The 23,820-nt window shown below is 58.6% G+C and overlaps 1 protein-coding gene across 1 annotated transcript in view; it reads right to left on the bottom strand.

Annotated features, from left to right (window-relative positions):
- UMODL1 (uromodulin like 1) overlaps window positions 1-23,820 on the bottom strand; it is a 67,210-nt gene that overhangs the window by 23,158 nt on the left and 20,232 nt on the right. Inside the window, exons 6-12 of the mRNA XM_086676033.1 lie at window positions 14,754-15,008; window positions 12,919-13,031; window positions 11,253-11,472; window positions 6,305-6,442; window positions 5,217-5,789; window positions 4,452-4,709; window positions 2,703-2,815 (exon numbers count right to left, since the gene is read on the bottom strand). Of these exons, the coding sequence (XP_086532159.1) occupies window positions 2,703-2,815; window positions 4,452-4,709; window positions 5,217-5,789; window positions 6,305-6,442; window positions 11,253-11,472; window positions 12,919-13,031; window positions 14,754-15,008 (1,670 nt within the window). The remainder of the gene's footprint in view (window positions 1-2,702; window positions 2,816-4,451; window positions 4,710-5,216; window positions 5,790-6,304; window positions 6,443-11,252; window positions 11,473-12,918; window positions 13,032-14,753; window positions 15,009-23,820) is intronic.

Genomic DNA, 23,820 nt, shown 5'->3' with positions numbered 1-23,820 from the left:
CAGCACCAGTGCCTGTGGGTCCTGAGCCCCAAGAAGAGCCCCGCTCCCCCAGAGCGCGTCTGCTGGCCAGTGTGGACCAGACGCACAAGCCCCACCCCGGGGGGCACGCCACTCATGGGGGGCTCACGACGGCATTTAGAACCTGCTCTCCTCGGCTCAGAGCCATGGAAGGCGCAGGCCAGACAAGTGGTCGTGGGAGGGCGGGGGGGCGTCTCTCTCACTGTGTTTTCTAGAACAATCCTTTTACTGCTGATGCTGCCACGATGCCTCAGGCTGTGGTGTTCTGTCCTAGCCCCTCACAGTCCAAACACCCAGAGATGCACACCGCCTCATGACGTCCATAGAACGCCAGCCTTCTGGAAAAGTACACTTCCAGGGTTTGACCTCATCCAGAGCCTGCCGGGTGTGGTGGCCCAAGGCACAGGCTCGTGGGTTCACTTCCCAGCGGGGGACAGCCAATGTGAACAAACGTGCTGGCACCCTGCTGTCACGTGGGCACCATCATAACCACTGGAATGACTGACTCTCTCTCTCTCTCTCTCTTTCTGTCTGGGATGTCCAGAGAGGGATCAGTCACAAGCTTGGCTTAAAGTCACTTTGGGTTGCATTTCCGACCAGTCTCAAAGCAAAGCTCCAGGCCCCCTTGCTAAGAAGTGACAAGGCACGAGGCGTCGTGTTAACCCACGACCTCCCAAAGTTGGTCCGAAAGTCCTACGTAGGTGATAAGTCGCACCATTACTGGCTATCCTGAAATTCTAGACAAACCAACAACGGTCCCCAGAAATAGGCGAGGAATGGTTTGAAGAGGAAAGGTTACTCCAGACACGTGAGTGGAAACGGGGCTGCCTCAAGGGACCACCGGAGCCCTGAGGACTAGCGGTCAGGGCTGTGGCTTAGTGTCGTGTGTCACAATCACAGAACCTATAGAAGAGGGTGAATGGAGCCATCAACAACTCTCGAGTCCACGCACTGGGCCGAGAGCTGGGGACCCCAGGATAAATAAGGCAGAACCCCAGGCCCCAAGGAGTCCCAGTGGGACACTTCTCGGAGGCAGGAGACCCATTTTCCAGGCCAGCGATGCTGTGAGGGGAGAGCAGAATCAGTTAACGAGCCAGCGGGCTAGCACGTTAGCACGCTCGGCCTGGAGGTGGTGCCGCTCTGCAAACCCCAGAGTCAGGAAAAGCTGAAATGGATGAGGTGTAAGCAAGACGGTGAGACCATGACAAGCACCTTCTCTTCTCCTCAAAGGGGCATCTAAGCGCCAGCAGAGAGAACACGGAGACGGCCACCCAGACTAAACTGTAACAATACGCCGTCTCTAGGGATGTCAGTGGGACGACAGGGGAAGCCTCAGAAAGATCAGGAAACATAATAGCAGAGCAGGAGTCACTTCAGCCAGAGAGTGAACCCAACCCAGTGTGCATCAGAGACTGAAACGTGGCCTCTGCGTTCAGTGGAGCGTTATCCGGCCATAAAGAGCGGTGAGCCACTGTCGATCCCTGAAGACGCGCTCAGGGAGATGATCCAGACACAAAAGGTCACGTATCGCATGATTCCGCGCACGTGAGATGCCCATGGCAGGCAAACCCACAGGGACGGAGAGCACATTAGTGGTTGCAGGGGTGGGGGGTGTGGAGAGTCACCGAGAATGGGAGAGGGGCGTCTTTTGGGGGTGATGGAAATGTTCCGGAATTAGACAGCGGTGACGGTGGTACAATTTCACAAATAAAATCTAAACCATTGCACTAGGCACTTTTTTTTTTAATTTTTTTTTTTTAATTTTTTTCAACGTTTATTTATTTTGGGGACAGAGAGAGACAGAGCATGAATGGGGGAGGGGCAGAGAGAGACAGAGACACAGAATCGGAAACAGGCTCCAGGCTCTGAGCCATCAGCCCAGAGCCTGATGCGGGGCTCGAACTCACAGACCGCGAGATCGTGACCTGGCTGAAGTCGGACACTTAACCGACTGCGCCACCCAGGCGCCCCATTTTTTTTTTTAATTTTTAACATTTATTTATTTTTGAGAGACAGAGCACGAGCAGGGGAGGAGCAGAGAGAGAGGGAGACACAGAATCCGAAGCAGGCTCCAGGCTCCGAGCTGGCAGCACAGAGCCCGACGCGGGGCTCGAACCCACAGACCGTGAGATCGTGACGTGAGCCGAAGTCAGACACTTTAACCGACTGAGCCACCCAGGCGCCCCGAGGGAATATCACTTCTGAATCTACACCCTACGCTGTAGGTCACTTGCTCCCACGCTAAGCACTTTTAAAGTGTGCATTTTAGGATCTGTGAAATAGATCTCAATTTTTTAAAATTTTCTTTGTGGGGCGCCTGAGTGGCTCACTTGGTGTCCGACTCTTGATTTCGGCTAGGGTCATGATCCCGGGGTCGTGGGATTGCGCCCCGCTTGGGATTCTCTCTCTCTGCCCCTTCCCTATGCTCGTGTGCTTGCTCTCTCTCTCTCTCTCTCTGTCTCTCTCTTTCTGAAGCAAGGAGGCAGCAGAGGCAGCTACTCAGCATCTAATGATAGACCCCGGGGACGCCAGGCACCACTCTGGAGCCAGACGCCCAGCTTCCTTCAGAAATGAGGGTCCCAGGCCCCTGCAAGCACCAAGTCCTGCTCGACCGGGACTGAGATTCTGCCCCCCTCCCTCCCGCACATCCCAAAAGGAAACAGAGACTGGCTTTGCCAACTTACCACCCTGAAGAACAGCTCTAGGAAGTCCTGATACTCCCTGCTGCTTGCGTTCCGGAAGGGCTCCACGTACCTGACGTTGGCTATTCTGACTTTCCCTCTGAGCTTCTGGGCCGCTGCGGGACAGAGAATAAACACGTCTGGAGCGGTAACGCAGTAGGTAACGGTAAACGCGTTAGGTGATGTATTAGGTGACGCGTCCTGATAATGGCACTGTCATGTCGGCCGAAAGAATATCAGTGCCCTGCGTGCACAGTCACAGCCCAGCCCACCCCAGAGGGTGCCGGCACACAGCCTGGGCACAGAGAGAGAAGCTTCCGGAGGCTGCAGAACCAGGCCAGCCCCTGACACTCTCTTCTCTCTCTGTGCACAGGTGTCGAGGTGATTCAACGGTAGGCACTACTTTGAGAGTGCAAGAAGTCCCTATTCATTCCGGGGCCACAGGTGCACAACTGGGCATCCCGGAGAAGCCAGGACAGAGGGTGGCCTCGCCCCGCCTCTGCTCAGCGCCCACAACTCAGGACAGAGGGCCAGAGGTCCTGACCCTCTCCTTCCTCCCCTAGAGCACTGTTTCTCCGCACGTTAAGGGCAGCCCCTGCTTTTGCACTGGTCTTTTCCATCTGAGTCTGTTCCCTCCACGCGGGGCCTCTGGAGTGGAGGCTGTGGGACGAGAATGTGGTCCAAGAATATTGCCTGGACCAGCAGCCCCGTCGTTCAGTCCTCCACCAGATGTCTGTGGGGTTCTTGCTCCGTGCCCAGCCTTCCGGGCAGTGGAGGGAAAGGCCAAGGTTCCTCTGCCCCCACAAACCCCAAAGCCATCCCAGGACATACTGCTGGATGACCCCCAAAACCACGCCCTGGGGATCACTCCCGTCGCTGTGCCTGAGGGCCACCGGTCCAGACACAACAGCTGGAGAATGCAGCCTGGTGGAAAAGCCCGGGGAGCAGGACGGATGAGCATACGGGTGAGAAGGGACGTGGACCCACCCCCAGCATGGGTCACACGCCCACGGGTGGCCTCTCCTGCCAGCAGGTGAGACCTGCAGAGGCCATGTTGACGCGGAAAGCCCCGCACTGGCTCTCAGAGGCACCGACTACCCCTTCTCGCCACGAGCCTGCCTGAGGGCATCCCCGCACACCGTCTCCCCTCTCACCCCCTGGTCTTTGGTTAATCGGTACTTCAAAGTATGCAGACAGAAGCTCTGACACCCCCAAGGGCTGTGCACCCCACCTCGGGGAACACGGCCATCTGCTCTTGGACAGCTGCCCAAGATCTGGGGACCCATCTGCAATGTCAGGCCGGCCCTCGGCTGTTCGGGCAAGTTAGACTTTCGGGAAAACATCCGGTAGGAAGGAGGAAACACAAGATGGATCTGAACACGTAACTGTCACAAGCACCAGGGCCGACAGACGAGCTGTCCGACGGTCTGACGTCCCACGTCCACCTGTCCTCCCCGGAAGCCGAGTGCAGGCCCTCTGAGAGCGGGGACATCAGAGCGAGTGCACAACGCTCAGTCCAGCAGCGCCGCGTGTGCATTTTCCTGCCGCGGACGCGCGAGGACGCCGCCTCCCCGCTGACTTTTGACAGCCAGCCCCGTGCGAGCTGAGCCAGGCTGATAAGAGGGCAGAGACCCAGCCGCTCCCCAAGGCATCCAGCTCTGTCGGACCCCAACCCACTAAAAGCCATTCTCGTACTTTTCCCCTCCCTTTAAGAACAAGTGGGGACAAGCGCTTCTGAAACCCATCACCCACCTGTCCTGACTTTCAGGCGGGCCCTGGCACTTCCGTTCCCGCAAGCTTTGGCCGCTATCTCCACCAGGTGCAGGACGCCAGGCTCCAGGCCCGACAGCGTCAGGCTTGCGTCCCGGGTCTCCAGGTGCACCGCGGGGTTCCGCGGGGAGGTCAGGGTGAGCTGGAAGGTGGGGTGTGGGGTGAGATCCGCCGCCCACGCCACGTGAAAGCTGGTGCTGGTCACGTTGGACACCGTGACCCTCTCGATGGGGACGGGAACTGGGAAGTGGATGGAAACACGGAGAAGATTAAAATCAATCCGGTGTTCCAAGGAGACAGGACAGGAGAAGCCTCACCAAACGCTAAAATCAAGCACATGGCCTGGGGACACAAGAGGGCCTCCTAAGGGGGGGACGCCAGCCCAGGGAAGTCCTACAAAGTCCCCTCCTGCAGGCAGAGCACGTGGTACAGGGTCCCCACCCCCCGCCCCAGGGCTCGACTTCCTGCTCCAGCCTTGGGTGAGACAGGAAGGCTTGGGAACAGGGAGGAGAGAACTCTGGAGAAAGGTTGCTGTCCTAACAAGCCCAGAAGCTGCCACCGGGGACCGGGCTGCGCGGTACCCCACTTGGCCCAGCCCTGCCTACCACAAGCAATCTACCTGGGTATTTCTCACAGGACTTTGACTCAACGTCTGCATGAGGCTTTGCCAACTGGAGCTCAACTCTTTCCCAGTGTGTTCAGGCCTCAGGCCACGTGTCCCCAGGACATACGATCCCAGGCACTCACCACAGGCCGGAAGCTTCAGAGACTCAGGGGTGGGGGCCGAGGGAGGGTCCGGGGAGCCGGAGGGTCCGGGGACCAAGTTCTGTGGCCTTGTGGGGTCCAGAGCTGCTGGTGCTGTGTCCCCGGTGGGGAGGCTGGCGTGCCAGATGATGTGGTCTGTGGGGCCCTCGGTAGGACTGGGCCAGAGGGGCCGCTCCGTGCTCGAGTCTCTTGATAACCACCCAGGGGTGCTCAGCGAGCCATTCGTGGGCCCAGAAGGGGAGCTGTGGGTTGTCCCAGGAGCCGTGCTGGCTGTCCACTGGCCTGTCACCAGGCCTGGGGCCCTGCCGGGTGCTCCCTCCTCCAGGCCTTGCCTCGTGCTGTTCTTGTCCTTCCCGACCGGGCCGCTGCCCCCTCTCCTGGGTGGGGGCCCCGGGGTCTGGGCCTGATTTGCTGCAGGGGTGCCCCCCGGGTGCCCAGGGCTGGGCCACAAGGCAGACGTCTCTGGGCCAAGGGCTGCTGTCTCTGTGCTGAGAGCTGGGGCTGTAACACCTGTTGCTGGAGCCAGCACCCCTCCTGTGGGGCTCACCACGTCACCTGCTGAGACACATCCACTCTGAGAGGAGACGTCTGGTCCTAAAACACCTAAAGAAAACCCACCAGATGCCACCCACAAGCGAGAGCCTCCCAGGCGGGCCCCAAGTGGGGACACAGGCAGTCTCGTTGGGGATTATGGCATTATGAGTATTTAGGGGGGCCCGTGTCCACGGCCTCCCGCGTGCTTTCATAGGGTGAGACAGGGCCTCTCCATCTGATAAATGAGGCTCTGAGACACCAGGAGGGGGGCTCCACCTGGTGGCTGCACAGCCAGGACCTAAGTGCAGGGCTTGGTTCCCGCACCCAGGGGGCCTTTGGGAAAAGGGGGCAATTTCTCTGGATCTGTGCTCAGGGTGGGGCTTGGTGCTGGTCACTGACATCAGCCTGCTGGACGGGACATGACTAAGGAAAGAATGCGGGACAGAGGCCAGCGGATGTTAGAAAGGACGTGGGATATCAGGTCCCCGGGGGCGAGGGTGTGGCCCAGAAATGCTGGGGGAGGGGGTGGGGCGCACCCTCACAGGCCCGGCCCGCGCGGGAGGGGTTGGCGTCCCTGGCCGTCCGGCACCGACAGGTGTAGGAGCCCTCGACGTTGATGCACTGGGCAGCGGGTGAGCAGTCGTGCCCCCGGCTGTCTGCACACTCGTCCCAATCTGCCGGGCGGGAGAGGAACAGGACAGAGCCCGTGAGAAGTGGCCCGCGGGCACTTAGGAAACAGAACAGGGATCTTCTCAACCATGTCTGCAGCCCACCGGGGGAGGGGAAGTGCCCTGGGCATCCGGCGGCCCCAGAGGCAGGCGGTCCACAGATCCCTCCCCAGAAGCCTGTCCCTGAACCAAGACCGCAGGCTGAGCATCTGCTTGCTCCGACCTTCACGGCTGGCGGGGCTGAGTTGGCACCCACCGGTGTGGCTATATTCCTCTCTCGTGCATTCTTTGTCGCCAGACCCCAAAAAGCAGGGCGCCTTGCCTTCTCTCTGATGCACCAACATCGCCTAATGTTTTAGTACTTTAACAAAGAGAACCGAGCGAGCCAGGAGGAGTCCGGCTAAGTGCGACCTGAACTTTCGGTGACGCGGCCTTGGAACGCGCCTCCCCAGTCTGGGAAACCACTCTAAGAATCCCAAAGACACCATGTCACCTCAGCTTCTGAGCTGAGCAAGGAAGAGTCCTAGGTAAGTGTGTCAGCCCCCCCCCCACCCCCCCGGGGTCCCCCCGTGCTTGCCCGCCCACCACGCCCAACACAGCCCGGCACTTTCCAGGACCAGCATCGGCCAGACTGTGAAACAAGGCTCGTGGGGACCACATTCCCTTCCCTCCCCGTTCTCTCTGACCTCCTCTTCCGGTCGTCCCTCCCCCACCCCCAGGCCTGCTACCCCCACTCAAACTTGCTCTAAGGAAACACCTCCTCGTCTCATGCATTTGACATGTGACTGAGGATAAAGCGCTTATATGTGATACTCATGGTAAACCTCAAGCAATAAACATCTCAAGCTGTATTCCAGGCTGGGCGGGGGGGGGGGGGGTCGGGGGAAGGAGGGGGACAGGTTTCCCACGCCCCAGAACCCAGCCCTCAGATCCCTGCCTGTCCCTCCCGGCCCCAGGGGAGCAGGTGGCTCTGAGCAGAGTTGTCTCTTGAGGAGGAAGGTGCCGGGGTACCTGCCAGGGGTGACCCGGGCGGTAAGGCGGGTGCGTGTCGAGGCCGGTCATGAGGTCCTTCTGCACGGGATTCTCTAGAGCCGAAAGCGGAAGCACCCGATCCGGGCTAGACCCGCGGGCTCGTCAGCTGATGCAACAGCTACCCCTCCACCCTGGCCGGGGCGCCTCAGCAGACAGGGCCCCGGTGGCCGGGCCCGCGGGTCTTCCTGGAGCTCGCCCGACCCCCCCCCCCCCCACCCAGCCTGCAGGCAGCTCCCGGAGTTTCACGGGGAGCTGGAGGCCTGGGGTGGAGCCCAGGCTGGCCAGGCAGCAGGGCCCGGCGGAGAGCAGAGGTCCCGGTTGAGACCTAGGCTCCAACCACTGAGCACCCGGTGGCTCTCTTCAGTCGTGGTGAGTCACCTGGCCTCCCCAGCGCGCAGCTCATAAGCGAGCCTGGAGCAAGGCTGGGGCAGCTTCGTTTGGTCCCGTAGCAAAGCCCCAGGCCGGGCAGCTGTGCAGTTCAGAGGGAGGAGGCAGGTCCATAGGGAGAGCTGCCGTGGCCTCTGCACTTTCTGGACCAGCCGGCTGAGCGGGGGGCGGGGGCCGGCCTTGCAGCTGGGCAGAGGGTGAGGCCCACCTCCCAGAGGAGGGGACAGCCCCTGTTCCGAGCTGGGACTCCCGCTTGAGCTGGCCCCCAGCAGTGGGTCAGAGAGACCCAAGAACAGGCTGCCAGGTCCCGCCGGGTCCCATCTCTCCTGCGGGGGCTGCGCCCTGACCCTGCCAGCCCCCCCCACCTCCCCCCACCGTGTTGTTGGGACGCGTTGACTCACGGCGGGCAAGAGCCCCCGAGTCACGCAGGAACGCTCCGAGGGCACCGAGAAAAGCGTCTCTGTGTGAGCAGAGGGGACAGGAGCTCGCTGTGCTGGGGTCAGCTTGCTGGTGTCGTGTGCAGTGAGAATGAATACCCTTCCCGGTCCCCCGGCCGCGGGGCCACCTCTCGGAGTGGGGGCTGCCTGCAGGCTTTCCTGAGTGAAGCCAGCGGTCACTGGGTCGGAGGAGCCTCCATGGGGCCGGGAGCCCCCACCCCCCCAGATAAACAGCAGAGGCCTCCTCGTGGCTGGGCGGAAGGGGGACCCCCCACAGCCACCGCTCAGGGTCCAGGGTTAAGCAAACAGCCGCTGTCGGGCAGGAAGGCTGCAGGGCGGGACACATAACACGACCTGCTGAGAACCCTAGAATATTAGCAGTGGGGGTGCCTCTTCCTCCTCTACAACACTTCTGTGAGGTGCTCCAGCTGGCCGGAGGCCACAGAGTTCATTCCCTGTCACTGTGAGAGGCCAGGCCGAAGTCCAGAATCGAGGGGGGCAGGGCCTCAGCCCCTCGGGGCTCTGGGGGAGGGTCCTCCCTGGTTCTTCCAGCTTCTGCGGCTCCGCGGGCTCCTTGGATCTAGCCTCTGCCTCTGCGTGGCCTTCCCCCTGCGTCTCTGGTTCTCTCTTCTTCTGTGTCTTCCGATTTAGGGCCTCCCCGATCCGGGATGATGGCGGATCCTTACTTGATCTGCAAAGACCCTCCTCCCAGACAAGGTCTGAAGTTCTCAGGGGACCTGTCTTTGGGGGCCACCGTTCAGCACACCGGCAGAGAGCTGGCAGAGCCTGACGCCTGGCGCACAGGGACAGAGCTGGCAAGTAGCCCGAGGGCTGGCTGGGCCGCCTGCAGACGGCTCCGCTCTGGTCTCAGACGGGTCCCCAGGGTGCACCCTGAGGACCCACCCGCAGGGCACCCTGTGCCTCCCTGCACTGAGCCCCCGGAGCCCAGGTGAGGCCCGCCGGGTGCAGAGGACACCTGCCGTCTCCGTCCCTGAGGGGGGCGTGACGAGCCCACCCCAGGCTGAGCAGGCGGGTGCTTCCCAGGTGTGACTTCAGATGTGACAGTCCCACGGCCTTCCCTGCATCCTTGGGTGGGGGGGGCGGTTGGAACAGCAAACCAGAATGCCACCGAGCTCAGAGCAGAGGACAGAGCTGGCTCTCGGACGCCCGTTCCGCAGACGGAGCCCCTGACAGGCTCCCGGACGCTGAGCCTAGAGCCGCTCTCCCTGCAGGGAGCCTCGTCCCTGGGCTCGAACGGCCAGACCTTCCTTACATGTCGGCTGGCTCTCTCCGCCTCTCTGTCTCTGTCTGTCTCTGTGTCTCTGTCTCTCTGTGTCTCTCTTCATGTCTCTGTCTCCATCTAAGTCTCTGTCTCTGGATATCTCTGTCTCTGTGTCTCTGTGTCTCTCTTTATGTCTCTGTCTCTAAGTGTCTCTGTATATCTCTGTCTCTGTGTCTCTGTCTCTCTGTGTCTCTCTTCATGTCTCTGTCTCCATCTGAGTCTCTGTCTCTGTATATCTCTGTCCCTCTGTCTCTATTTCTGTCTCTCTGTGTCTCTCTTCATGTCTCTGTCTCTATCTATGTCTCTGTCTCTGTATATCTCTGTCTCTGTGTCTCTGCCTCTCTGTGTCTCTCTTCATGTCTCTGTCTCTACCTAAGTCTCTGTCTCTGTATATCTCTGTCTCTGTGTCTCTGTCTCTCTGTGTCTCTCTTCATGTCTCTGTCTCCATCTAAGTCTCTGTCTCTGTATATCTCTGTCTCTGTCTCTCCGTCTCTCTGTGTCTCTCTTCACGTCTCTGTCTCTGTCTCTGTATATCTCTGTCTCTGTCTCTTGGTCTCTCTGTGCCTCTCTTCATGTCTCTGTCTCTATGTCTCTGTCTCTGTATATCTCTGTCCCTCTGTCTCTGTTTCTATTTCTGTCTCTCTGTGTCTCTCTTCATGTCTCTGTCTCCATCTAAGTCTCTGTCTCTGTATATCTCTGTCTGTCTCTGTGTCTCTGTCTCTCTGTGTCTCTCTTCATGTCTCTGTCTCCATCTAAGTCTCTGTCTCTGGATATCTCTGTCTGTCTCTGTCTCTCTGTGTCTCTCTTCATGTCTCTGTCTCCATCTAAGTCTCTGTCTCTGGATATCTCTGTCTGTCTCTGTGTCTCTGTCTCTCTGTGTCTCTCTTCATGTCTCTGTCTCCATCTAAGTCTCTGTCTCTGTATGTCTCTGTCTGTCTCTGTCTCTCGGTCTCTCTGTGTCTCTCTTCATGTCTCTGTCTCTAAGTCTCTGTCTCTGTATATCTCTGTCTGTCTCTGTCTCTCGGTCTCTCTGTGCCTCTCTTCATGTCTCTGTCTCTATCTATGTCTCTGTCTTTGTATATCTCTGTCTGTCTCTCGGTCTCTCTGTGCCTCTCTTCATGTTTCTGTCTGTATGTCTCTGTCTCTGTCTGTCTGTCTCTCTGCCTATGTCTCTGCTTCTGTATTTCTGTGTCTCAGTCTGCCTCTCTCATCTGTACCTCTATTTCTGCCTCTGTCTCTCCTCCCTGCCTCCCCCCCACCCTGCCCCTCTGTCTCCAGGTCTCTCCCCTGCCCTGATCTGTGACTTCCTGCCTCAAGGCAACATGAAGTGACATTACATTACGTTTGGGCCAATGAAATAGATATAGACGCCTACGTTAGCAGGTGGCCCGGCCGCAGTGGTGCTGGGCCCTGACACACAGTCAGCCCCCGGTGCCCTTGCCCTCGAGGGTCCTCCAGCCCAGACCCACCCTGTGTTCTGGCATCTGTGGCAGTGAGCTGCAGGGGCTCTGGGGTCCCCGTCCCACCCGGAATAAGGAGATGTGAGACGCGGTAGGCTCCCCCATCCCACGGAGACACTCAGGATGAGGATTCACATTTCACGTACGCGATCCACCTTTTAGAGGGCCAGGGCTTTGGGGTGCCCCGGCGGCAGGCTCGGGCGTGGAGGAGAACTGACCTTGCACGAGCGTCCCCCGCGGATCAATCTGGAACACGGTGCTGGCCAGCAGAGGCGGGAGCATGGGGGCCAGCGTGGAGACCCCCACTGGGAACTCGGGGTCCCGCACGGTCAGCCTGAGCGTCGCCACCACGCTTCCAGCCTGGAGAGAGACCATCTGTGTCCTCAGCTTCCCTCTCCTGTGCAGGTCGGAGACGGCTGGCGGGAAGGAGTTTTCAACCTGGCCGAGAAGAGGCGACAGGCGCTCACATAGAGCAGAGGCCTCCGTTAGCGTCTTAGAAAACCGTTCATCGGGGCCCGGGTGACCGACGGATGGTGAACAGAATCCACGTGTCCCCTTCACGACCGAGAGGCGGTGCCCAGAAACCAGCCCCTTGGGGCAAGCCGAGGCACCCCAGCGCCCTGCACCCCAGCTGGGCCTCCCCAGGGACAGCCGGGCCCGGCCGGGCCCCGTCGGCCTTGTGCGAGCCCGCGAAAACCACTGCAGTCGGGGTCCCCATCTGGAACATGAGATGCCCCATCCGCAATGTGTGTGACACACAGACCCTGGGAGTGGACGGACAGACTGACTGACGGGAGGGACCCCGGAGGGACGATCCCATGGCTATTTGGAGCTGCCCCCCTCGCTGGCTGCATCCACCAGGAGACACACAGGCAACCAGGTGCCGAGGCCAGCGTGCCGAGCAAGGGAGACACCAGCCTTGCCCCGCGCCCCCCCAACACCGTGCCTGCACACGCGAGAGGATTTCCAGGCAGGAGACTGTGACCCTCCTTCTGTCTGTCCCACGTCTACACGTCCTACAAGCAAAAGCGCTAACTGCCCTTCAGCTGCAGGGTCTCTTTCCAAGACGTCTGTAGGATGAACGGCGTAGGAGGAGACAGCGGTCCCTCCAGAGCAAAGGGCAGACTTGTTCATGTCTGATCCCGTAAAGATAGTGTCTCTCTCCCTGGAGCAACGTTTAGGCGGATTTCGGCCCCTTACAAGATCCCGTTTCCCGAAGCTCGGGGCCGCCCAGCTGAGACGCAGACCGCTGTGTGTGTGTGTCCCCCCCCCCCCCACCCCGGCCCCTCCGTGTCACCACCGTGGGACTCGTGGGCCAGAGGGAAGCCTGCTGCGCTGTGAATCCCGCGTCTTCGACCGGCGCCTCCCGACAGAAACAGGCTAAGTCATTGCTTTGCAGGAAAGGGCAAATCTCAGCCCATCCATGGTTCTGGACGGTTCAGCAAGTTGCTTCGCTCCCCAGTCGGGTCCCCGCTGGCCTGGCTCTCCCCGGCCGCGGGCTGATGGCTCCGGTCAGCCACGGAGAGGGATGGGTACCTGCACCCCCGCTACAGGCCTTTCGAGCGAAGGCGCCCCAGAGCGGGAGGCAGATGCCCCGGCCCCCCGGATGGAAGGTTCCACAGAAAGTCCGGCTGCACCATCACGTGACAGAGCCCGTCTGAATCAAAGCACGGTCTTCAGAGACGCTTTGGCCCCAAATCTAGATTGAGTGCCCCACATGCGGGGAGCCTGTGGGTAATCACCGCGGGATCTGGGCTGGGGGGTCGCGCCCTTGTGGCGCCGTCGCAGAGAAGGGGCTCGGCGCGGGGGCAGGTGCACGCGGGAGGCTCGCTCAGACACCCCCTCCCCCCACCATGGGGCACCGTGCTGGCACTTTGGCTTTACCTCGTGGAGCAGTTGTCGAGAAAAGTCCCGGAACTCGGTGCTGCTGCGGTTGAGAAGGGCCCCCGTCACGTTGCGGTTGAGGACCCTGACGGTGACTTGGAACACCCGGGCATCTGCAACAGCGGGGGACAGAGTAGCGGACGCTGGCCATCAAAAGTCACGTGCTTTGCTGGCACCGCTTCCCAGGAAGCCTCTTCTTTTGAGGGGACGTTTGTTGGAGGAGAGAGAGAAGCTGCTGGATCGGGGAGCCGCGTTGGGGGACGTGATGTGGGGATGGTTTACTTCTGTGCTGGAGGGGGGCAGGAGCCGCCCGACACACACACACACACACACACACACACACACTTCTACAGCAGGGCAGGGACGGGCGGGACAGGGGCAGAGGCGTGCCCTGCCGTGGGAACCGGCTCTCAGCCGGCACACATAGGGTCTGAAGGCCCCTCGGTCATCCATCACCCCCCATGGCTGCCACTTTCCCAGCCCGATCACACGCACACAGCCAGCCAGCCAGGTCCTCACGCCGGACCCACCCGGGGCCCCAGCACTAACGTGACCAATGCGCCCCATCCGCCCGGGGCCTTCCGGGTCTGTGCCCCGAAATTCCCACGTAAAAGCACACTCTGCCCCAGGCCAAGCAGCAGGGGCGGTCACCTGCGAGGGAGGCACCTGTTCTTCAGACACAAGAAAAGCTGGGGGAGTAAGGTGGGACTGGGTGACACCCAGCTATTCCTTTCCTGAGCGTAAAACCGAGGTCCACGGCCGAGCCCGCTGTGTCGCCGCGTGTCCGCTGACCTAGCAGCCTCTCCCCTCCCCAGCTAGCGGGCTCGGCTCGCAGGGGCCGTTTACCACCGCTGCGTGCACACACCACGAGGGCCCCAGAAATGTCACCCGCGTTGTGCGCCGTGCCACTCTGGACCTTCGCCCATCTTCAGAGGAAACAGGTGTCCCTGTGACGTCAGCCTCGACCCTGCCCACGGCGCACCGCCTCCTGGAAGGTCAGTGCCCACCTGCGCCCGGGGAGTCTGCATTCTCCGCGAGAATGCCCACCACCTCCCAGTGGCTCCTGACGCGGCCGAACTAACTCAATAGAGCCTTTAAAGGGTGGAGGCCGATGTCATCAGAGGCCTGCTCATTCCGTCCCTCGTTCGCCCATTGCCACCGTCACTGGGCTAAGCCCCGCACGGGACAGGCCCCCGCTGCGTCTTGCGTGCAGCTGTGTCCGTGTCAGGGAGTTTTACCGTCCCCATCACCCACGTCTGCAGCCAACGGCCGGCCTAGGACACGGCTCCCGCCACCAACGTGACCGGGGCCCGCCCCACTCAGGGGCCGCCTGGCCGGGCCAGGGGACATCAAGTCACGGGGTGGGGCGAGGTCGGCCACCTGCAGAGCCCCCCCCCCCACCGGGCCACGCCAGCTGCCCTGTTGGAACTGAATCCCCAGCTCGTACGTATAACATGTTGGTTTAGGTGCAAGAAAACCCCTTCACGGCACCCAGGTAGCGGGTACCACGGTAGCTTTCCGAGTGCGTCGCGGGGGAAGCGAGGCAGCGCCATGAGGCTTTCAGGTGACGTGAGCTGCGGTTTGGGGGAGTCACAGACTCAGCCCCGAGAACTCGGTGCGCGGGAGTCTCTCAGCGCGTGCGAATCTCTACCCTTTCTGCTGTGTTACACTTTCCGCCCCGCTCTCTGCCTTCTCAGTCCTTCCAACCTGAACGCGGGGCTCCCCGTGGACCCTCCTCGCTGCAGGTGGGAGAGCAAGTCCCCCAGACGAGATGTGACGTAGGGGCGCGAGGGGAGACCACAGGTAGCAGGCGGAGCGCGCACGCGTGCCCTTACCGGTTCTGACGGCCAGTGTGGCGGTGACGTTGGCCCCGCAGCCCTGGTAGCCGGTCCGCACCCCGTAGAGCTCTCCGGCCTCCAGCCCCGCCACCTCCAGGCTCCTCCCTGCGGTCCTGGCGCTCCGGAGGAGCTCCTCCCCCTTGTACACCTGCACGTGGAAAGTGCGGGGCCAGGGAGAATGTAAACGCCAAGACACCCGAAAGCTGCTGCTGGTGACGTTGAGGGTCATGTAGTCCCGGATGGGAGGGCAGTCTGTGGAAGAAGAGAACGAGGAAGATGAGGCGACACCAGAGAAGCAACGAAAAGGCGAAAAGCCAGCAGTGGGACTCCGTCAGGCCAAGATAAAACGCTTCTGCACAGCAAGGGGAACCATCAGCCCGCAGGACGGGAGGAAATGTTCGCAAGTCACGTGTCCGAGAAGGGGCCAACATCCAAGGCGTAGCGAGGACGTCTACAACTCGGCAGCAAAAACGCCCCCCACAATCCAGTTAAAATGTGGGCAGAGGATCTCCGAAGAAGACGTCCGCACGGCCAACAGACACAGGACAAGATGCTCAGTGTCACTGACCGTCAGGAAATGCAAATCAAAACCACACGCAGACACGAGCTCACGCCTGTCAGCGTGGCCAGTTATCAGAAGAACGAGAGAGAACGCGATTGCCGATGCGGACGTGCGCTGCTGGTGGGGGTGTGGTGAGCCCACGGCGGAGACGGGATGCGGGTGCCTCAAAGAGTTAAAAATAGATCTACCCCACGCTTCTGGGCGTGTATTCAAACCAAAGAAACCACACTTTCTGGGAGACACCGGCACCCGCCCCCCCCCCCCCCCATGTTCATTGCAGCGTTATTCACAAGAACCAACACAAAAGCAACCCAAGGGTTTGCATTGTGGCCACGATGGTGCGTCAGGGGATGAACTGTGTCCTCCCCAAATTCATCTCTTGGAGCCCTAACCCCCAGCACCTCCGAATGTGACTGTGTTTGGAGATCGGGTCTTTAAAGAGGTGATTTAAAGTGAGGCCGCGAGGGTGGCCCTACTCCCATCTGACCGGTGTCCCTATGGGAAGAGATCAGGACACAGACACACACAGAGGGACCACCAGGTGAGGACACAGGAGGGGACGGCGTCTGCACACCCAGGAGAAAGGCCTCAGGAGAAGCCAGCCCTGCCCACGCCTGGATCGGGGACTTCAGTCTCCTGGACTGGGAGCGAATGGGTTTCTGTCGTTTAAGCCGCCCAGGCTGTGGTGCTCTGTTCGGGCTGCCTGAGCAGATGAACACACACGGGGTGTGCTGTTTCTGTGCTATGTTTATAAATGTGATCTCGACCCCGATTCACAGGGCCCAAGCGTTCTGATTCACTCGCTTGTGGTCATCTGCCCAAGGACCTCCGCCGGGATCGCTCATCGCTCGGAAGCTATGGCTCGGAGGGAAGCCAGAATCACGAGTCAGGCCGGGGCTCCTCACGTGTCCCTGTCGAAAGACCCGCTTCAGGAGCAGTACTCTAACATAACAACCAAGACCTGTTTTAATACTCAAACAGAAGTCAGTCTCTCTTTGGGAAATAGGAATTCTATAAAAAGTAGACGGCCCTTGGTCTAGTCACCATAATTTTTACATCAGAATTTGAGTTCTATAAAAAAAACAAGCCATGAAGGGACGCCTGGGTGGCTCAGTCGGTTAAGCATCCGACTTCAGCTCAGGTCACGATCTCGCGGTCCGTGAGTTCGAGCCCCGCGTCGGGCTCTGGGCTGATGGCTCAGAGCCTGGAGCCTGTTTCCGATTCTGTGTCTCCCTCTCTCTCTGCCCCTCCCCCGTTCATGCTCTGTCTCTCTCTGTCTCAAAAATAAATAAACGTTAAAAAAAAAATTAAAAAAAAAAAAAACAAGCCATGAAGGCTTTTAAAAAAATCTTTGAAAATCCGAAGTAAAGAAAAAATAATTAAAAAGCGTCTGACGTTCCCCCAAGCCCTTCACATAAGGATTCATAGGACGCATGCTTTCCAATAGCATGACAAAGTCCTGTCTTTCTGGACAAATGCGTATGCCTCCTCTCAGTCAAACATAAACGCTGGTACAATTCAGCCTGTTTTGCCTTGGCTGCCAGGAGGCTCAGAATCAAGTTTCGTGCCCCACTCTTGTCCTTCGCCCAGCCTTGCCGTGTCCCGAAATCACAGAGCCCTGTGTGAGTGTGCTTCCCCACTGAGCCCCCACCGGGCCCCCGAGCAGGTGGATATGAACCGCTGGACGCTCATCCCAGGTGAGCCCAGCCCTTCCTTCGCCATCATTCTCGCCCACGATCGGTGCCCATCTCACTCCTCACTGTTCCTGGTGACTCTGCTAGGATGGGGGGTGGAGCGTACTTTGAAGAAGACGCACCTGTCTTTTTTACCGAACTGTCCAGTATTTTTCTGTGCGTTTGTCACGCAAACGGACAGGGACGCAGTTTCACATCCTTCCCGGTGCCATCTTTTGTGGCAAGAAAAGGAAGACGTGATTTGGCCGAGGGGCGGCCAGGTCTTGGGGCCTGAGACTGTGGGTCTCACCCCCACCTCCCCGCCACTGGAACCCTGAAATCAAAAAGACGCCCCTGCAGCCCAACCTTCCAACAACCACGGGGCGGTCAGTCTGCCCCTCAGCAACAAAGGGGTCGTGGGGAAAGCAAGGAAGGGCTGCCACGCCTTCCCCCCAAATCCGCTCAAAGCACAATGTTTCCACGTTGGCAGGCCGCACGACTGTGCCGACAGCTCGGAGCCTGGAGCCTGCTTCGGATTCTGTGTCTCCCTCTCCCTGCCCCTCCCCTGCTTGGGCTCTTTGTCTCTCTCTAAAATAAACAAACATTAAAAAAAAAAAGTTTTAATAAAATTTTTAAAAAATGAAAAAGGCTGTCGCTACATCTGTGAAATGACCTGATGAATGGGGCACGGGAAGAGTCTAGAAGGCACCGGGCTGGCCAGAGATTCACTCACTCTTCAGTTAAGATGCAGTCGGTCCCTAGGTCCCTGGGCCAAGAAGCTGCCGACCCGGCTATTTCGAATGCTGTGAAACCTTCCGTGCTGCCGTGGGCCCAACGTTCCCGCCACTGAGAGAGTCTGGGGGCCTGAGGAGCCCCCCCCTCCCCCCCCCCGCCGAGGGTAATGAACGCCACCACCAAGCACTCACGTGGCTCTTTCTCCCATCGAACACCCGGAGCTATTCGCACTTGTCCACATTCAACCATTTTTGACCAACTACCGCGGTAACTTCCCGTGGTTCGACGTTCATCGAACATCACTGCACACTCAGCATCACCACCGACACTGATGGAAACGACGCTGAATTAAAGCCCACTGCCGTGCCAGACACGCGCGCCCGAATGACCAAGCCAGCGTGGCCCGCGTCCAGGGACTTGGACCGTGGGGACGCTCACAGGGAGCCCTGAGCTCCCTCTCCGACGACACCGGTCATGCCGCTGTGCGAGCTGTCAGTGATGCGGGTACAGCCAGCATTTGCCGAGTGCTGTGGGCACCAGGCAGGTTTTCCTGTTTAGTCCTTCCAACAACGCTACGTGATGACTCTACTAGGATCCCATGTTACAGAGGACAAAACTGAGGCCCGGAAAGGTCAAGGAGGCAGTCAACGGCAACACTGTCCAACAAGTAATGACAAAGTTCTCTTGCTGTCTATCCCACCTGGGTGCTATACTGCATAGTGACCTCCCAGGACAGCAGGTCCTAATCCCCAGAACCTAGAAATGCCACCTTCCTTGGGAAAAGGGTCTTTGCAGGTGAGAGCAAGTTGAGGATCTCGAGATGAGATTATCCAGGATCACCAGGGCTGACCTCAAATGCCGTCACCAGACTCCCGTCCTCCAGGTCCGCCAGATGCGTGAGAGGGTCAGCGGCTGTGGTTTTAGGCACCTCGTCTGTGGCTCTTTGCCACAGCCATCCAGGAGGTGGCCTCTTCTTAAACCGCTTTTCCAGGCCGCTGCCGGCTGGACAGTGCTGCTTATGGGAAGCTTCCTATATGCTTTGCTGCACATCTCACAGTCGAAGGCTGATCGCACCTCCCTAGGACAGACCCGGAGCCGTTTCAAATGGAAACGGTCTTTCTACCCCCTCCCTCTGTCTTCCCAATAACTTGGGTTCTTGTCCCTCACTAGCAGGACACCTTCCCACCGCCCTAGAGCTTTCCAACGCTCCTCTGAAAACGTGGCCCCAGAACATAATGCCCAATTCTTGACTCTGCGTGATCCGAGGGTACCATTGCCCTCACGTCTTCGCCATCCTACAGCCGTGAGCCAGGTCCGGAGCCTGACATTTGTCTCGGTGACACACGGCAGATTCCCTGTGTCCCCGGGTCTGGAACCGCGTTTCTTCTGGGCAACCCTGACGCATCTCTGGAGAAGCAGATCAAGTGCTACCGGGAACGCCCCCTTTCCCGTGGTCTCCCGGGTCCGCCTCTGTTCCTCTTTTCCCTCCAATCTGCCAGCTTGCCACCTGAAAAGGTGTCACCCTGTGAAGGTGGAAATGCGGAGGACTCTGGCCAAGATGCTGAGCGCCCGATTATCGGAAGCCTGGCTGCCAATGAGGAACGCTGGCGTCCGTGAACCTGAAAGGCTGCTTCTCGCCAGCCCCGGCCGCCTCTCCAGCCAGCAGCCCTGCGCTGGCCAGGCCACGGGTTGGCGAGACGTTTCTTCATGGAGCTGAACAGCTGTGAGGCGCCAGCTGGGAAGGAGACAGTGTGGGAGGGAGTTAGGGGGACCCTGAAGACAGTTCCACCTGGTCCCGAAAACAGATCGTGTTCCCGCAAGAGAAGCAGGCACCGCGAGGTTATTTCTGATGGCTCTTGCTTTGTGCAAGAATCCGGCCGCCCATCGCGTCACTCGCTGGATGACTAATTTCACAGGAACAGCATCGGGGATTCGTGCTGTATTTTCCACGGGTCTGTACTTCCAAACCATTCCAGTAGACTGCTCATTTATATCAGCGTCTAAATGGAAAACATATGCCGCTTCCCTGAGCGATGTGCAGTTGGGATTCACTCCGCCTTCCTGGTCTGGAAACGCCGCCTGTGTCTCCCTGCCCTGCGAGAAGTGAGGTCAGGGCGGTGCCGAGTTTTTCCCACTTGTGTTTCGCTCTCGAGCAGCCCTTGATCTCGAGGGAATCTTGTCGCCCGCGGCGTCGAACAGCCTGGCAGAGTCCGGCTGATGGCATCCCTCACGGTGAGTGGGGTCTGCTGTCTCTTCAGGTTACTAGCCAGAGGATTTTCGGTGACTGTATTCCAACCTCTGTGCTCGCCGAAGGACAGGATTCTCCCCCGGAGGCCACAGTACAGGAGACAGAGGATGGTCTGCGGGAGGCTCTGGGCGAGGCTTAGTGGGCACATTTGCGCGTGGAGGGTGGTGCTGATGTCGAATCAGACCCCAGAGTCAGGAAGCACAGCAGAGGAGCGTTTTGTGGCCGGAAGTGAAGCTGGCAGGTGCATTTTTTTTTAACATCCGGGGACCCGAGGAATAGTCACCCCTAATAAACACTTGCTGAGTGCCTACTGTTTGCCAAGTACAGGGGTGCACTGGCAGTGACCAGGAAACGAGCCTCCCGGCCCCGTGGGATTTCATCTGCCACGAGATGGAACATTCCAGTGGGAGAGGACTGCACACCGCCCGCTCCTTGAGGGGTGCTGGGGACCAGCCACCTCCCCAGCGGGGGCTCACAGCCTCTGCCCCTTACCCACAGCAGAGCGGGAAGAGTCAGTAAATAAAAACCTTCAATTATCACCCCAGTCCGGCTCTGCATCAGCAAAGAAAAATCCCACCGCCCTAGAGTGCTGGTCCACTCCTGACCCTACACACGGGGACACGGCCAGTGGGATGCCCCGTGGCGGCTCTGGGTCAGGAACAGATCATTCAAAATCGGAGAGGTGTCCTCCAGCCAGAACACTGCTAGGAAAGGTCGCCTCGGGTGACGGACGGGGACCGGGTTGATCCAGCTTTGGGATCTTGTGCCAATGGTCACCTTCCTTTACCTGGACTTTCTCTTCTGAAAGTAAGTGTGATAGGGGCAGGTGCCTCCTGGGGGCGCTCTACAGGTTAACCGAGGTGAGACCATAAGGAGCTTATTACAAAGCCACGGTGAGTTAAGTGCTAAGCAGCTCTTGGCCGTGTTATTATTATGAGCAAAGGGACGGACCTCACTGTGATGCTCCTTTAAAGGGGAAAGGGCATTGAATTATATTACCAATCAATTCATGCTCAGTGATAACAACACTCTCCTTAACCACTTCGCAGAGTCAGTGGAAGTTCTGGTCTGCAGAGCAGAATGTTGGGAGCAAACTAAGTGCCCCCCCATGAGGAAGATTGCCCAGAGCCTCATGTCATTGCTGCGGAAGGTGATCACAGGGTTCCCCACTTCTCCGCAGGGGGGACATCTCAAGAGCCCCAGCGGATGCCTGAGCCACGGATGGCACCGCACCCTCTCACATACTCTGTGCTCTCTCCTGCATACGTCCCTGTGATAAAACTCAACTTATAAGTCAGGCACGGGAGAGATTAGCGACAGTAACAACAAAATAGAATCATAACAATATTCTGTAACGAAAGTTACGTGAACGTGGCCTCTCTCTCTCAAAATATCTTACTGCCCGGAACTCACCCTTCCTGCACTGATGGGCATTGTGACAAGATACCCACGTGACCAGGCTACGTGCCGACATGACATCGGAAGGAACTTCGTCGGCTTTCAGACCGCGGGTGACACCGTGGAAAGCGAAACCGCGTGTGAGGGGACCGCTCTGTCACCCAGCCATCGGAAACCATACTCGTGAAGACCGGTTTGCATCCTGGAAAACTCTATGTGACAGGATGGTGAGTGAGGGAAGCCAGGCACAAAACCGCACTGACGGCAGGATTTAAACAGCGCCAAAAACCCGGGAGTGACCAAGAAGACAGAAACAGTTGCTGGGGCACCGACACCAGCGTTTGCCCTTCCTCTGTAGGTACAAGCTGTTAAACTAACATCAGGTTCTGGGAGGAAGGACGGGACCGCGTGCGGTGGGCCAAGTCCAAAGCGAAGGTGCCAAGCCCGTCACAGCCCGTCCTGCACCCTCCTCTCCCGCCAGCCCCCGCCTGCAGTTCGTGCCCGGTCGCGAGGCCTGGTGTCGCCTGCCGACGTGTGTCCCCAGCGTGCCCGCTGTCCCCCGCCAGCCGCTGCTCCCGCATACCCCGCTTTGCACCCTGCCCAGCTCAGTTACAGCGGGGTCAGCCGCTGCACATGGTGGGAAAGCCCATGGAATGGGGCTGGGCCCGCAGGTGTCCCCCTCACGTGGAGAACGTCTGAGCCACCTCAGGCCCAGGCTCCTTCGCGGTCTGTGCTCCTCCGTCCCGAGGGTCTATCCTCAAAGTCACCGCGTGTTCACCACGTGAACACGGCCTTGGCCATCTTAGTCCCGGGTCCACCCTGGTCTCAGCAGGGCCGGTGCCCTCATGCAGTCTTCCCAACCCCCCTGGAAACTTCCGCTGTATCTCATTGGCTAAGGTGAGTCATGGGCCACCCTACCTGCAAAGGAGGTAGGGAAATGTGGTCTTTGTGGCTGGGCACACATCCACACAAAGCTCACTCCAAGTGCCGTCACTAAGGAAGGAGAGACCGGGTTTGGGGTCTGCCACGACCCCTCTGGTCTATTCTCTGCCCAACAGCAGAGCACGCCTGAACACAGGTGCAGTCATATCGTCCCGTCTGCCGCTGAGCGCCCTCCAGAGTCTGGTCTGACTCCAAGGACAGACGGCAATGTCCTGCTTGCTCCTGAAGCCACAGGAACGGGACCTCACGTATCATGGAAGAAAGGGGCACCACCTGTGGAGTATGAAGGAGTCTTGCCAAAACAGGGTCAAACCTGAATCTGAATCCGATGGTGCGTCTACATCAGGGGTTCGTACCCTGGATGGGGATCATAGGCAGACATCAGGGCTCCAAGAATATAGATGAGACAAAGAATCTTTATTTTTGCTAGCGTCTAATTAAAATGCAGCCTTTCCTGGGGCACCTGGGTGGCTCAGTTGGTTAAGCATCTGATTTCGGCTCAGGTCACGATCTCGTGGTTCGTGAGTTCGAGCCCCGTGTCGGGCTCTGCACTGACAGCTCAGAGCCTGGAGCCTGCTTTGGATTCTGTGTCTCCCTCTCTCTGCTCCTCCCCTGCTTGTGCTCTGTCTCTCTCTCTCTCTTTCTCAAAAATAAGTAAACATTTTTTAAATAAGATAAAATAAAATAATAAAATAATAAAATAAAAGATAAGATAAAATAAAATAACAAAATAATATAAGAGAAAATAAGATAAAATGAAATGAAATGAAATCAAAGATAAAATAAAATAAAATAGGGGCGCCTGGGTGGCGCAGTCGGTTAAGCGTCCGACTTCAGCCAGGTCACGATCTTGCGGTCCGTGAGTTCGAGCCCCGCGTCAGGCTCTGGGCTGATGGCTCGGAGCCTGGAGCCGGTTTCCGATTCTGTGTCTCCCTCTCTCTCTGCCCCTCCCCTGTTCATGCTCTGTCTCTCTCTGTCCCAAAAATAAATAAAAAACGTTGAAAAAAAAATTTAAAAAAAAAATAATAAAATAAAATAAAATAAAATAAAATAAAATGTAGTTGTTCCTTCGGTCGAGGCTCTGGTACCCACAGAAACCACAGAAGCTGCCTACCACAGGACAGTCTGGCACTTCTCTAGCATCCTCTGGATGGTTTAGCATGGTTAAACTGCACGATTTAATCAGTACACGAGGCTGTGTATAGCTTCCCACTCAGTTTGGGTTCTCCCAGAAGCAGGACCTGAGACGAGGACTCCTAAGCAGCTACTTTGGGAAGCTGGAGCAGGAAAGTGGGGACACAGGGAAAGGAAGGTGACAGGGAAGTGTCTTCTACGGAGGTGTTTCCAGAATAGACAACCACCTGATTCCCTCGGGAATCTCCGAGACAAGAGGCCACAGGCGTGCCCCTCCTGTGAAGTCTTCCGGTGGGGAGACAGAGCGGCCACGCCCAGCAATGGACAGGGGACCCAAGGGATGGGAGGGGACAGTGTGGCTTCGGACAGCTG

This window comes from Puma concolor, chromosome C2, assembly GCF_028749965.1.
Source record: "Puma concolor isolate L17-30 chromosome C2, mPumCon1.1.hap2, whole genome shotgun sequence".
NCBI classification, from domain to species: domain Eukaryota; kingdom Metazoa; phylum Chordata; class Mammalia; order Carnivora; family Felidae; genus Puma; species Puma concolor.
This window is presented reverse-complemented; position numbering and strand designations above follow the sequence as displayed.